The sequence below is a fragment of the Gobius niger genome (genome assembly GCF_951799975.1).
Source record: "Gobius niger genome assembly, chromosome: 4".
NCBI lineage: Eukaryota > Metazoa > Chordata > Actinopteri > Gobiiformes > Gobiidae > Gobius > Gobius niger.
In genome coordinates this window covers 18810613-18826915 of record NC_136855.1, presented here as the reverse complement: position 1 = coordinate 18826915, position 16303 = coordinate 18810613, and the positions used below count along the sequence as shown (strand labels likewise).

Sequence of the window (16303 nt, the reverse complement as noted above, 5' to 3'; positions counted from 1 at the left end):
CTGCAGGGGGAGGGGTGGCAATTTACATTCGGTGCAGCAAATAAGATTGGATAATAGGTAAAGAAAATAGATAGTAGATTGAAAAATTGGTCACGACAGACTTTGAGTGATAGTTGAGAAAACGCAGGGAAACTCATTGTATCTGTCTCCACTCCTTGTGGCAATTACTCTGCAGTGGATTTAACTTCATGAGCGGATGAAGCATGAATTTATCAACACACTGGCAAATGCAATGTTGAACCCCAAAGCCTAATGCTGAGACCAACGGATACTGAATGTGATCCACAAATGTGTTTAATGTAGAAAAGCCCAGTAATTACAGAGAGATTGTCTAAAAACTAGGCCAAAGCAGCAAATTAAAAGATAAATTCCACCTGAACATAACATATGTAAATTTCTTGGGCACAGTGCATGACACCAAGTCGATGATAGGCTCAAGCAGCACGTGCATACTGTAGTGGAAATGACCCTGAATGGAAATGAGAAGTCACATGCATGGACGCTTGCTGTGGCGGTGCGAGCCCCTCTTAAAAAACAACCCCCACGAAACACACGCACTAAATGTAAAAGACCTTCATACATGTGGTGGTATATGCACTTTTTTTTACTTTGTATTTTAATCCAACACACAAGTTCAATCTCTTTGGGATTGTTGGAGTGCATTATGAAAGCTTTTAGTCCGTCTGTGCAGACTGAAGAGAAGAAAGATGACAAGCCCTGAATTATGGCAAATCACAGAGCAATCATTTTGCATTATATATAATAGAGATTGTTGAGTACGTGAGTCACATTGTATTTTCCCGCAGTAGACGTAGTTTATAGGATATACTATATAACAATACTGTAGAGGTGTCAACACTGACTTCATTTAGAAGCATATCAACCTAATAGTAAGATGAGCGAACAAGTCCATTACATTTAAAACAATGCATTTATCAAACAAGCTTGGCATTATCATTTACGTGCCATTTCTTAATTGTGGCCTCAGTAATATTCTTGGATAATGTTTAATATGTTGAAAAAGAGGCGTTAAAAGGTCTTTCTTATCGTTTTTACCAGCCATTGAGTTAATACTAAGCCATAATAACATGCGCTGATGTTTAGCTCCAGGACTAATCGTGGTGGATGATAATTGCCATATATTGTGAGCCCTTTAAAGGATTTACAATACTTTTAAACACCCTAGTATTGGTATAAAGCATTTTAGAAATTAGAATGCACACACTATTAGGACACATACTCTCGAAGGGGAGTGGGGGGAGTTTTGAAATAAAGTGATACTAAAAATTACCCGCCAGCTGCAGACCCTGTCATCATTTGTAAACATTGGAGATGTTGTGCGGGGTTTAACCTGAGGCAGTTGTTGTCATAGTAGCGATAAATTGTTGTTGGATATATCAGATAATTCATTTACAGCCTGAATGTTGTTTCCCCTATCCACCTAAACACACAACAGGACCACATTTTAAAGCTGATGTCACTGTTGATGTACGCAGGGAAAACGGGGTATCGGCAACAAATGGTTTGCAATTCGGGCAATTTGAGCTCTGAAATGATCGAAACAAGTCTGATGACACTTCTCTGAACTTTGAAAAACCACATTAGATTTCCAGTATTACTCAAACATGCAAGAGAGGAATTGTTTTTCATGAGGAGCCACATTGAGACACGGGTAAATGATCCCTTTAAGATATAACGTCCTAATACTGTATACATTAACTGGTCATACCTAGCCTGCTCCAGGACACGATGGGCCGCGGGTACCCCGTTGCGATGCACTCCAGGATGGCCGTTTGGTGCACGGTGAGGGTGAGGTTCTCCGGGCCGACCAGGATCATGGGCTCTTTGTAAACGGACGACTGGGAGGCTGTAGACGAGAGAGGCAGTGGACAGCAGCGGTGAGTTTGGTGCAGGGCATGCTTTAATTGGATTTCTCCACAGTGCATTAACTCAATGTACTGTATCTCCGCCATCGGACAGGCCAACAATGAAAAGCTGTAAAAATGCTGTAGCAGATAAAGCGAGAAGAATGGGGCCTGGCTGTATTCTTATCATGAAGGCAGGAAAACAGAAGAGGTTGGAGGCTGATTCACACATGCTTTTTACTGTTAATGAATGGCACTGTATGCGCGCTTTATGGAGATGTGGCTTTTATTCTCTGCTTTTACTGAGCGTACCTGAAATGGTAAGGAGTGCCTCTGTGCTGTGTTTGACTCCAGCGCTGTTATGGGCCACGCAGCAGAACTCCCCACTGTCCTCCTCACTGACCCCAGTGATCTGCAGCACTCCTGTGGGCAGCAGCGTGTACCTGCACAACAGACACAGCCATTTCCAAAGATGCAGTCAGTGTGGTGTCATTGTTCAAGTTTCCTTCTATTGTTGCACTCTTTGGAAAACGTACTGAAGCCAGATTTTTTCACGGACTGCAAATGCACAGTTTAAAAACAAAAAAACTCAAGGATTGAAAGTGAATATCAATACACTACTGTGAGGGGGAAAGAAAACAATGGTGTCTGAGATAGGCAGGAGTCTGGATGTCTCTGTTGCTCGTCATATTGATATACAAAGATACTAAGAAGTTTTTTAATAACTGTACGTTTTTTAACCTCATAACTCCCACATGAACCGAAAACATTTTCTCCAGTTTGGCATTACCCAAATCTAAACAAAAAAGAGCGACAAAAACACAATAAAAAAGCAACGAACACACCTGACTAAAGAGTGATGAAAAAAGCGACAAAAAACGTGCTGGAAATAGGGCTGTCACAACTTATCGTTCAGTAAATAACAGATAAGCAATATATTTTTTGGCTCGATATTTATCGTCTGTACATTAATTAGCACTTCCCCTTAATTTATTCTTTGTAAAACTTTGATTTTTATCTGATAAATTGAGTTACATTATATTTCATGTTTATTGCACCTTGTGTGGTGTTTTAGGATATGATGAAGTGCTTTTAGAACAAAGGTTTACTGTCATTTTTATGCCTGAGAGTTGACAGTATCAAGTATCGTTAGAGTCAATAATATCATTTATCGCGATACTTTCCTGCCTCAATATATCCAACTTCAAATTGTTTATCGTGACAGGCTTAGCTGGCAAAGCAACAAAAAAAATCTACAAGAAAGCCACAGAGGAACCACAAAAAGGTGATAAAAATGCGTTGAAAAAGTGAACAAAACACAACAGAAACGCCTTAAAAAAAGGACAAAAAAAGCTCCGATCAGTTTTGTTGGTCTTATCTTTCAAATGAGGCGTTACTCTGATCTATCTGCTGTAAGCTCCAGTTGAGAAGCTTTTAGATTTGGATAGAGCTGTCACGATTATAACGATATTGACTTATCGTTCAATAAATAACAGATAAACGATGCATTTTTGGCCTCGATATTTATCGTCTGTACATTTATTAGCATTCCCCCCCTGTTTTACGGGGGGGGGGGGGGGACTTAGATTTTTAACTGATAAATTGAGTTACATTGCATTTCATGTTTATTGCACCTTGTGTGGTATTTTAGGATATGATAATGCACTTTTAGAACAAAGGTTTACTGTCAATTTTATGCCTGAGAGTTGACAGTATCTAGTATCGTTAGAGTCAATAATATCGTTTATCGCGATACTTTCCTAATATATCGAACTTCAAATTTCTTATCATGACAGGCCTAGATTTGTATGAACTAGAGAAAATGCATTTAGTTAAGAGGTTAAATACTGTCGTCAAACCAAACACATGACAAAAACTCGTCAGAACAAAAGTTATGTGCAATGTTCTTATGTGGATTGTGCAAAACTGACTCAGAATACAGCAAGTAATGAGCAACTATGTGAAACTAATATTCATATAAATTAACAAAACGTTGTTACAATTGCGTGTTATTAAAAAAAGGCAAGAGATCACTATGTTCAGTGTCTTCCCAATGACAACATTTCCTTGAAAGTCCATCTCTTCAGTGCTGAGACAAACTTCTGACAAAGGTCTGAACTCTGGACCCACCTCTGGTCACTGGTGTCCACTGGCTGTCCGTCTTTCTCCCAGCTGATGACAGGCTCTGGCAGCCCGTGGATCTGGCACTGAAACCGCGCTACTCCTGCCTCCTCTGCACGCACCGACTCTGGCTGGACGTGGAAGTCTGCCATGGCTGCAAGTTAAGAAGAGAGAAGAGGTGTTTTTTTAGGTCAAAAAAATACGATCACAGCAACGTGGTGATCTCAAAGCCTTCCTGCCCATGCAAAACATCTATAAATATAAGCCTGAAACTATGTATATAAAGAAAGCCCCCAACAAGTTTATCGTGCCCTCAAACATATATTAATTTTGTCAGCGGGGGACCAGTAAAATAGCTTTGCTTGGACACAGTTTGAGGCGCGCGTGTGTGCATTTATTACCATACATTACACAAGAAAGTGGAGATAAGGGATGATGATTCCCAGCATGTGAATACTGACTGGCTAAAATGAGGTTGGTTAAAAATCGCTGTATAGACTGCTCACGCGGAGCTCCAGTAATGGTTCTTGAAATAAAGTGTGACTCTCATCTCTGGAAGTGCACGCTGCTCTGTTAACTCGCCCCTACATTCAGCAGATAAATGAGTCTACACAGAGCGATGCCAATGAGAACACACTAAGGCCTGCGTAGAGTTATTGCCTGTAAAAAAAAAAATACTCCATTTGTTGTTTGCAAATAAAACCTTCCCTAAATAACCTCCCGATAGTGAGGTCGGATCCAATCTTGGGGGTGTTGGAGTGGAAGTGCATTAGCAGTTGTGTTTTACAGCACGTATTCTTCAGATATAAAGCCATATCGGGTGTGAATATCTCTACAGAAAAAGGCGTTTGTGGTGGCAGTAAGTGATGCTCTGAGACAAAACGCAGACTGAGATTGAGATCAAAAGAACGTGAAACAGAGAGATGCATGGCAGTGATTTAGACAAGCTAATCTCTATGCCTGTCACAACAATTACAACATCAATCTGTCATTCAATGTAGATGAACAATGATTTGGATGCTCAGCATTTATCATATACCTTTACTTGTACTATTGGAACTTTTGTTACTTTTGTTAGGGTTGAATATTCTTGGTTTCTTATTTTCTACTGAGGTAAATAGTGTTTTACCATAGCCTCCTACTTAATATAACACTCGAATGGTTTGGACTGCTGCTATGTGTATATAGAAAACTGTTCAGTGTCATGGGGGTGAGAGCTGGTTCTGACAATCTTGCTGTGGTTTCTCCCCACTCTTCACCCTGAACTGTACTACTCAATAAAACTTTTGATTGTTTATTGTCCATTTTCCTTCAGCATTATATCAAACTTCAGAATATGCTAATTGTGTCAGACTGTGTCCAGGTCAGAGAAAGCTATGGTTTGACTTGAAAATTAAGGCTTCAACACAATAAAGCACCTCTGCACAGATCGTGTCCTATGTGCCTAGTTTTGTCACACTTATAGTGCAACTTGGATGCAATGTGTGTTGAATATTCTCAGATGTGAATCGGCCTGGAACCCATTTGAATCAAGATGTGCAGAAAAACAGCAACACACAAATTAGTGTTCAGCACCTCAAGCTTCAAAAATAAAATGTGTTGATGATGCTGTATTAAAAAATGAAATACTAAAAGACTTGGCCCAGTATTCTCAATTTAACACAAACTACAGTTGTTTTCTGAATAAATCACAACTTTTAGATTTAGAGATGAATTTAAAAAAATGCACATTATTTCATCCCCTGGCAAAACAGTGCATTGTGAGTATGTTCTCCTTGGCTCAATGCACTTATGATGCATGAACACATTCAATCCGCCATCACTAACAATGACAACAATAGAGATGTGGCATGCATACTATCTCACGGTCACACCACGCGCCCCTTTTTGAAGTGCTAGCTCGATGTACATATATGCACACAACACATGTATATATAGCCATGTAGCGGTAACTGTATTTGAATAGCGAGCCTCATCCAGCTGCACTTCACATATAGTATCCAGCCCCGTGCAACAAAGACGGCATCTGAGGTGGAGCCCACGACAAACTCAATTAGTGAGAGGGCTTTTCTTCCGGCATAGTTCCCGTATACGTTTTTCAACTCAAGTGTACTTATTTAAATGTCAACTATAATTAAATGGACGAAGGAGGACTTATCTGAACACAGTTAGCATAACAAGAAAGATGGGCCCCTTATTATGTGATAACCTCATGTTCTTCCCAGTAGCCAGGCATGAGATGAGGCAGCATGACCCAAAGCGTATTTACAACTAATACATCTCTATGTCCTTGCTGTTTTCCCGGCTTGCGATGTATGTGCATACACTTGATCATTGTATTATTGTCACAAACACGCTCTGCCTTGTGTTTGCAGGGTGCTTCTGAATCTTTTGGTGTCATTAATGATTTGATGCTGAGTTGTATGTTGGAAAGCACAGTCAATAAGATGAGGTATGATGTGAACAATCAGGTGACATTCTACTTGCAATACAAGGCGATTACTTTTCTGGAACAGGAAAGCACCACTGTCTAACATCGTAATGATTCCACCCTGGTTCCTAATGAGAGGTGTGGCATTCGCCACCGCGACATGACCTTAGCCCTGACTGGAAATCAGGAGTGTGATGAAAATTTAACCACGCTAATTCATCGTCTTCCTGTTTCCAGGCTCACACTGAACACCTATATACATCCAATTAGAGTTCTGTCTGCACATATAACATCATCTGAAACCATCTCAAATCTAACACGAGAATTTCCTGATAGAAGGCCACACTTTATGAGTCTCAGTGGAGCATTTCAGTTTAAGTGCTCATCTCAAGGGCCCCCTTTTTCCACATGGGACTCAAGAGTCTAACCATTAGGAGTTTTAGGCCGGTCACAGTCTATTGGAACAGCATTGCAAAGTTGACCATATTTTATAAGTCAACAGCACATCCTGAACTTGACACAAGAAGTGCTTCCCTGCTGCAACAAACCCAAAAACCCCAAACCACAACTTAGCAAGTTGTGATTATACTGAGACGTGAGCATAATAGGAAGAAGACGATGCTTTGCATGTTTTTCTTTGCTCCTGTAGGTGTTGGCAGGGATCCTCTCAGTCTTACAGCAGCACAAAGCCTGGGGCAGACTCTTGCCGAGCCAAAGCCCTGAAGGCATCCAAAGAATCTTCTATAACAAAATGTACAGAAACCAGCGACTAATGTCATCAAAGCACAGCGCTGTCCTGGAATACAGTTGTAAATTAAGACACACACATGCATGAGTGCACACATGCGAGGCTGTGCACGCTGCTGTTTGTACACCCCCGTCAACAGAGTACTGGGGACAAGCAGCGAGAGCCAGAAATGCACTTGAATGCTGTACAACAAAGGAGTTAAAAAGAGGACCAGTACCCACAGGAGCTTTCTTAAGCATCTTTGCCAAGTAGTCATGGTGTCCATCGACAGCCCCTCTAACGGGCCCCACCCCTGGCACTCATGCATAAAACATGGCCCCACTAAGAGGCCCACACCCCTGCTTCTATCGACATACACATCCACAGAGACAATTGAAAAAATTACAATGGGTTTACTTATGCAGATAAACACATAGAGAGGCCGCTGAAGTTGTAATGCAGCGTGTAAAGGAAAATAGCTTTTAGTAATCTGCTTTGTGCACCTGCTTCTTGCTGTTAAGGGGTTATAGAGTTTAAAGTGATGGTCAGAGCTCATGCACATACAAACACATGCAAAAGAGCTGCTTCAACAGAATCTCTGAGCTAAATCGATGCAGCTTGCTGGTGTTGGAGGAAAAGGCGGACACACATGAGGCACTATCACTCATCCACACAGTCCGCTGCAACACGCTGCTTTTCTATTGTTTTTCACTCTTCCTTTACACGCCGCTGACAGACAATCACACATGATTAAAGACTGTCCACTAGCAGCATGACGCTGCTGGCTTAAATGGAGCAGGTCTAATTACTGCAATAAGGGAGCGAAAGGCTGGAGTGCATACTAAAAAGAAATCCATACAGAAGTGCACAGCGAGGCTGTGCACCACATGTTTGATGCTTCCTCAGTGACAAGCACAAAAGAAGAATGAGCGATGTAGTAATATGAGGGAAGGTCAGAGACAGCAAATGTGCAGCGTGGTGATTTAAACAGAGAGCTGTGCTGTAAATCAGCCACTGTCACAACTCTGGGCATTTAATAAGAGCCAACAAGTGAGATGCACTTCCCATTATGTGCAACCGAAACATGATAAACCAACTGCACCTACTCTGTTCACGTGTATCTCTCGCCCTCGAGTCTCTGGGAGACACAAGGCTGAAATATTCAAGCGTGTATGCATTTACAGTTGCTGATTATTGGATTTGAGACCAGTCAATATCGATGAGTCTTCCCATCCTTCAATTCCACACCACTGCTCATGTACAACAGACCCGCTCCCTTCCACAATCTCATCTCTACCACAGCTCACATGTATCTAATGAAGAACTGTAGATTATACGGTGATTACTTGAATGACCCTCTCTGAATTATTTTTTGCCTAATAGCTCCAAAGTAATGATCCTTTTCTTTATAGCTTTGTTAAACACACTCCCACACACATACATGAACCCGCGAATAATTAACAATCAAGATAATGTCTGTGACAACTCTGCCTTCTCAAATGAAACCAGTCGAGTGGCGAGCCCCTTTTCTTATTTTCCTCCTCTAAGTGCACTCACACACGGATGTTGTTCTGCGCCGTGGATGATTCATTGATATGACAGAGGTAATGATGCCAGGAGAAGGGCCACATATCCCGCAGCAGCATTCAAACCTGCTGCAATTGTGGATAGCTCCAGTAACCCCATGTTCTAATGTCATTGCCCCCCATATCCCCCTATAGGACACTAGCCCCCCCCACCCCCCTCCTAACACTCCCCCCAGTGCATTTCAACCGTTTTCTCTCTTTGCCCCTTAGGCCCCGCCCCCCGCGAGCCCTCTCAAGCCTTTGATATCATTAGGCACATGTTGTTCAAACAGTGGTGATGATTGCCGGGACCACCCCACCCCCAGAGCTACCATTCCCCATCCCCTGTGTCGCGGTAAACCAGTAACATACAGATAGCGGCCCATAAATAATAAAGATGCCCCGCACAGTGCTGTGCGTTTTTCCGGCGTGTAGAGCGCGCTCTTCAACTGGCTTTAAACAGGCATCACCTAAAATAGCGAGCTCTGTACCGGGACTCTTGAGATGGCATTTTAATGCAGATGTGATATTTTATTGGCTCCTTGCTTGCCTCTAGCCTCCCACCCCCCCCCCCCCCCCCCCCCCACTCAAGCAGCCCATATCCAAGCCATGGGCACTTGTGTGATCAATCTCCTGCTTGGTGGTGCGTGATGCTTATTACCTACGATACAGGAAGGGCTCCGAATGCATACGGCATCCCCTGTCTTTCCCTTGACACACTCTGATTCGCTTCTTTTGAAGCTTTGGCACATCAACACCTCACTGTGTCACTGCCTTAGCGGCACATCTGGGGCGTGCAGGGCTCAGGTGGCTGACGTACACAGGGAAATAGGGACAGCGTTGGCCTTGTCAACCAGCGCCTGTGATAATTTCTATTGAAAAAGACGCACAGCCAAAATGTGGGTATATTCAGTACAATAAAAAGGGTTAATACTATCTCTAAAAGCACGCACTATCAAACATACAGTCCCGCGAGGGCAAAACCCTTTTCGGCGTGACCAACAGGCAGATATAGGCTGAAGTGCATTCTTCACCCAGAGCAATTGTACAGAAGCATTACCATTACTCGGCTGCCCAATAACATATCAAGGTCTTAAGGCATAAATGAACACAATGCAAGTGCTCAAATCATTGCCACTTTCTACATCTTTTCAAGGCCTTCCACAAGTGAGAAATCCGCCTTGGATCAATAAAATTTGCAGCATCCGATCTACCCCACTGCCCGATGTCGGTTTAAAAATAACACGCTCAGAAGACGAGCGCTCCGCAAGACTCTGTAAGATTATTCCAATGCATATTTCATGTCTTCTCAGAAATCATATTCCCAAACACTGGCCGGAGCCATGCACGACGCGCGTCATAGTGGTGATCTTTCTGCGTCACGACAAATGGTGTATTATCCCACACAGATCAGCTAAATGTCAACCAAAGGACACGGACAATCTGCCGACTTCAATTAATGACCCGCTTCTTCTTTTGAATACATTTCCACTGTTTTCCACCACCTCGCCTCCCCATTGCCCCCCAGGCCGACAATTTCACTTCCCGCTCAAGACAGTTTTGCACCCCATGTTGTTCTAATAGGGCCTTTCGCTCTGGCTAGTTTGCATTAGGCTTTGTGGCTAAGTAACTGTCCTTAGTATATTGAGTTGATCAATACGGGAGAGACTGTGCACTCAGTTAAATATAGAAAGATTGATGGGTCTTATTAGGGCGCCTTGTCGGGGCAGGGAAGGGAACACGCCGCAATGGTTACTGCTCACAAAAATGCTTCATATTCTTTCCTCGTTTACAGGCGCAGTAAAGGAAATTGTCCCTTTGAGCAACACTAAAAGCATTATTTCCTGACTGTCAAAGCGTTCACACAAAAACGGGTTGTTTTTAATTTGAATTGGTTATTGGAGATGCTGCAAGTTGACAACTGGCTCCCGGCAAAGGTTCAGACATACCTGGGCATACTTCTAATTATAAAGACATTTTGGAGTAATTGCTTTTTATAAAATATGGCTTCAGGGTGTAGTCAATAGAAACAAATTGCCCTCCATTGTAGTATTCTGAATCTTACAATCACAAACAAGCCCCTGAGAGCTGTCCTGCACTGCATTTTAGCATACCTTATCAGTCATTGCTTGTGAAAAAAAGCTTGTTTGCTAGATTAATAGTTAGTCATAAAAAACTATTACTACTCTGCATATTAACAACCTGGTTTTCACTTGTAGAGCTAATCTTCTATAAAATATTGGCATGCAATTTGAATTCCAATATCTTATTATTTCTGGATATTAACATCAAATTAGTAAGCAACACTAAAGAGATGTGCAACAGTGCCCCCAAAGTCTCCTTGCCGCAATACTCCCAACCACTTACCCCCCCCAGTGCCCCCTCCCCTTTCCCCGCCCTGGGACCCCTCTCTGCTCCGGCCCTGTGCCCCGCATCTCGACACTAAAGCCCCAGACAGTCACTTCAGCATGCACTCCCTAATTAAAGAGGGGGGCTATTAAAGCACAACAGATGCTGAAAATTAAGGGATTATTTAAATGACTCACAGCCTGGGATTGTGGGTAAGATTAAAGAAAGTGTGAGATCGAGGCCAGGACAAAAGAGAGAGGATGTGCTAAAAATAACAGGTGAATTAGGTTGACCAAACTCACTTACACAAGTTTTATTTTGATGTAACTGCGATGAGTAACTGTGGCTTTTTAATCAGCCAAATAAATGTGCCTACGAATCAAACAAAGTCGAGAGTTCATGTGTGAGAACAAAAAGCATAGGTTTTTGTATCATGTAGCGTTCGACTGCATACTCATTAAACAACTTCAAACCACTTATTTAAATCAGAGCATTGGCTTAACCACACTCAGTGGGGACTCTCTCTTCTTCACCTTTCCAAATAGAGGATTTTCGCAAACGTCCTGTCAGATCCCTCGCCCCACGCAGAAACACAGATGTCTTTCTTTTAGACAGCAGGTGTGCCAGGGACTTTAAATGCAAGTGCTTTTGTTAGCGTCGCGCTCACATGTCCAGCCCTTTGGCCCATCGCGGTCTCATGAGGGCTCATCCTGTGTGCATAATATGCCGCTAAAGGACACACCCAAAGGGCGGCCATACAAGGTCCAACGCACAGTACGCTAATGTTATCTTTCAAAACCACTAAGAGAAACCGCAGCTCAGACCACACAGAAACAACTCAGAGGTCAATGTCGAGCAGCTACTGGCTCCTCTGACTGCTCCTGGTCCTGCAGCCAAAATACTGGAGTCTAAACTGAGGCAGCGCTGCCAAAGGGACTGCCCTGTTGCACTATAGGCACTATAGTCATTAACACTGAAGGGTGAAAAGAACAACTTAATCATTTGTGTAACATTTAGATGGTGACAATAAGCAACATTTAGTCAATGATCTCCAATCCACCCACAAGAGGTCAGAAGCAGTGTGTCAGTCTGAAACCCAGAAAGATGGAGGAGCTTATCATGTACAATTAAACAGTCGTTATGTTCTGTTGATGACACAATGTCGAGGTAAAAATAAATAAGCAAAAAAAATGTTTCCTTAAGCGCCATAAAAAATGACTCTTACAAACCATTTCAAGCCCTGACAAAATGCTCAGGTCTTCATGAGACATTTGCTACAAGGTTCTTGACACCCCTTCATTTTCTCACCTCCGGCTCCCACCCGACCCACAATGCCGCGCTCCTTTTGCCCAGGAGTCACAAATCTAATTATTATCACAAATACCTCCGCATGCATTCAAATGAGACGCTGTTCCCATTACGTTACATGGGCTTACATCAACCTAAATTATGTTCCTTCACTGTACAGACAAAGAGACCAACCTCCCGCCGTGTCAGCTCTTCCCAAAATATATAAGAGCATTTAGCAACATCTGGCGTTAAATCAAACATGTATATTCAAATGGAAATGCTATTAAATACTTGTCGTGCAGGTCTCCGCCTCTTGTTTTGTTAGAGCTAAACTAACTGAGGCGCGCAGACAGCAGTGACACTGAAAAACAACCGCGACGGACATTTGGCATCACAATTCTACCCATTTCTCCGCACATTACTTCCCCCTCATTAGCAGACAACAGTTTGGAAGAGGCCACCTTGAGGACCTCGTAAAAGTCAACTTCAATTTTTATTTTAGTTTTCTCCTGAGGAGATTTTGTGCAACTTCACCATCAATTTTTAAGTATATTTGCATCCTCTACAGTTGTGAAGGTTGTCTGGAGTTTGACTTTGACCGTGGTTAGGAGCAGGATTGGGGGGATCCCAGACGAGATGGATGACCCCACATCTGGCGCTCCCATGGGACGGGTGAAAGACGCGAGGCGAGGCGGGGCGGGACGGTGCGCTCCAGTGCATCTCACAGCACCCTGAAAACACAACGCTCCAAATGTCCCAAACGGCTGTGTAAATCTCTGCTCAGTCTGGCCCACATGTGAGAGGACAGAGGGTGGTCCTCAGATGGACAGCCCTGTCTCGTACCCAACAAAACTCAGAATCAAGGTCAATGCCAAGTATGTGGTGGCTTTACAAACACAACCTCATCATGACACAAACTGTGAACTGCTAGAACTATAACTTCTGAAGAAGAACTTGGGTTTCTGTCGTCAAAACCGCTAAATATTCTGTAATTAATTATTTACTGTATTCATGTTACTGACACATTAACCAATACAAATTTTAAAATGTAAAATGCAGGAGTTATCATTCACATAAAAGCATTTGAATAGCATGCTAAATATATTACTGTTGATTACATACATTGTTTTGGCCACTGTAAATCTATGTACAGAGGGAGGACAATGTATGTGAACACGTTCTGCCTAAATGTGGTCTGATCTTCATCAAATCAAAAAGAATGATTTAACAGTGTCTAAACTGTGTTTAAACTAATATCACCCAAATATTTACATTATACCATATTTTTATGGGCCATAACATGTAAACATTCACAGGACAGGTAGGAAAAAGTAAGTGAACCCAGGAATCTCGCTGAACTGCAGCAGTTCTGTAAAGCCAAAAGGTTAAATTATAACATTTGATACAGAACTCTATTGCACACTTTGTATTAAATTTGAACAAAGCATACAGTTGTTAGAAATAGCTAGATATACTGTATATCTATATTTTTTAATATTCATCCAATTTCTACTGCTGAAAAAATGCCAATGTGACCTCGTACCACCGAAGTAAACATAAAACTGACAAATCATTATCTGCCATTGTTAAAAACAAACTTTGTTGATATTATGTTTGTCAAGAACAAAAGGAAAACTGTAGAACTTTAAGTTACAAAATTCTCTCTGTCAAAATATTAGCATCTTGGTTCAAGAGTAGTAATGCCGCTCTGCAGTCAGCTCACATGTCAAGACATCCAAGAGGTCAGAAAGGTCTGCGAAAGACATTCTGTTTTAAATTCTTTTCACCTTTTCAGAGATTTACAGTACATTCATGGCTGACATTATTATGCGTCTTGTGTCAAAGTTTGGTCTTAAACAGCTGGATGCATGGTTGATTTACATACAGCGCTGTACGACACATAAATCTATTGAAGAAGGCCTTGAATGGACTATAATTACAGTTTTATACCCTCGATGTCTATTGAGCCAAACACAGAAGCAGAGTCCCATTTGCTGCTTTCTCAAATGTTGGCAGTAAATGCAGATATCTATCTCTACTGAATAGCACTGTTCTCTGCTTATCCGCTTCATGCAGGCCAACTGTCACTTCAGCCTGCTTCCCCCAGTCCCTTTTTGTCTGCTGGCCTTGCACCCTGATCCTAATCTGAAATAAGCACGAACTGTCAATTACTGCCTTTAAAATGAAAATGTATCCATTAGTGCACTGTCACTGGACTTTTACAGTAAATAGAAACAACGAGGAGAACCATAACCTGCCCTCAATGCCTCACGTATACACGTATACACGTATACACGTATATACGTATATACGTGTATAGCACAGTCTATTGTGGACTAGATAATCTTTTAGAAGGCAGCATAATGCATCTATAGTATAGATTTTGCACAAATACATGCTTGAATAATTCCTGTTGGTGTGAATTAAAATTGATAAACACAGGTGAATCATAAATCATGGGAAAATACAATAATCTGATAAATGTCAATGTTTTTCCATTTGACTAAATGTAAGAGAAACTCATTCATCATGCAGAACTAGTAACTAGTGTCGTCCCTGCAATGCAAAATTCCTTCATTTGCTTTGAATAATTGTAGGATAGTCAGTATCCCAGGAGAAAAGAATATTAGACTCATTTTGGACAAATATTAAGTATTAAAGCAGAACTCATGCCCCTAGAGGCCATAAGCGCCACTGCAGGTGTCGTAGCCTGTTGTGTTTTTTTTTACTCATTAATTGTCCGTGAGAGTAAATACTACACTGACGGAAAAGACAAAGGGAGGAAGGGGATTTTGTATATTGTGCCACAACCCAATTACACAATGGAGATCATTTTTTTCAATCAAACTTGGCTGTAAATACTGCTAAAGTGGCGCTAGCCCACAGTTAGCTTTGCACGTTAGCTTCTTCTTCGGGATTCTATTAGTGTGTATTGCACCTCTGACCTGGAGGCAGGGAAGTTGCAATTGTGGTTCTCTTGCCAGACACCAAGGGAGATTAAATCATCCCATTAACACTTGTATTACCCCCAGAGGGACTACGAAAAGGATTTATTAAGGTTAACAAGTTACGCAGCTCTTCTTTAACACACACCAAGCACATCCAGTGGCATTAACATAACAAGAATACAAAACCCAATGCAGAGGGGATATTTTGTTTGAAAAATGGCAAATGGCAGGATTGTGATATTTTGCAAGAATTCAAATAGTTATTGATTCAGTTGTGATTAATTGTGCAATCTTACATTCTACTTCACCTTATCTTAACATTGGACTGAGAGAGAAATCTTTAAAAATGCAAAGAGCTGGATGCAAAGTAGAAGTCTGTCTGTACTGGATCTGTGTCAGACTGTATGAGTTTTGCTTCAAATTCGACCAAAATAGATTGACTTTTCCACAATATTAAAACTGATATGCAAATGCTCCACCTGTAATTCCCATGTGGCGTTACAGAGAAAACACATTTGACAGTCAAGTGAAGGAACTGCGGTCATTGAGTAACACAGCGCATTAAGCCGCAGAGAGCTTAATTCATTTTTTTAAAGAAATGATCCATGTCACTCGGAAAGCAGTCTCCACTCAAACACGTGGACACACTTATTCACGCTCCACGGCTTAAACATGGTGCAGGTATGGACCCGCTCGCCAGCACCACTGACATGCACAAAAATGAGTTTCGCTTCGTCCCATCCACCACACGGAGGATCACTCAGGGCCCTCTCTGCCCCATCAGCTCCTCTGACAGCAGTAATGAGTTTCTTCTCGGTGCAAGCCAACTGGCACCCACTCAAGGGAATTTTTCAGCCTGAATTGCGGCCATTAATCACAATCCCGGGCAACCCTGTGCCATCGCATGTGTGGCAAACAGACATTGGTTCGCGGGGGGCAATGAGGACCGTCGCATAGCAAAGGAGGAGTGTATGCATCTCAGTAGAGACTAAGCGCTGATGAGGTAG

At 42.1% G+C, this 16303-nt stretch overlaps 1 protein-coding gene across 1 annotated transcript in view; it reads right to left on the bottom strand.

The window, feature by feature from the left end:
- igdcc3 (immunoglobulin superfamily, DCC subclass, member 3) overlaps positions 1 to 16303 on the bottom strand; it is a 59635-nt gene that overhangs the window by 24059 nt on the left and 19273 nt on the right. Inside the window, exons 3-5 of the mRNA XM_079555851.1 lie at positions 3996 to 4140; positions 2178 to 2308; positions 1730 to 1867 (exon numbers count right to left, since the gene is read on the bottom strand). Of these exons, the coding sequence (XP_079411977.1) occupies positions 1730 to 1867; positions 2178 to 2308; positions 3996 to 4140 (414 nt within the window). The remainder of the gene's footprint in view (positions 1 to 1729; positions 1868 to 2177; positions 2309 to 3995; positions 4141 to 16303) is intronic.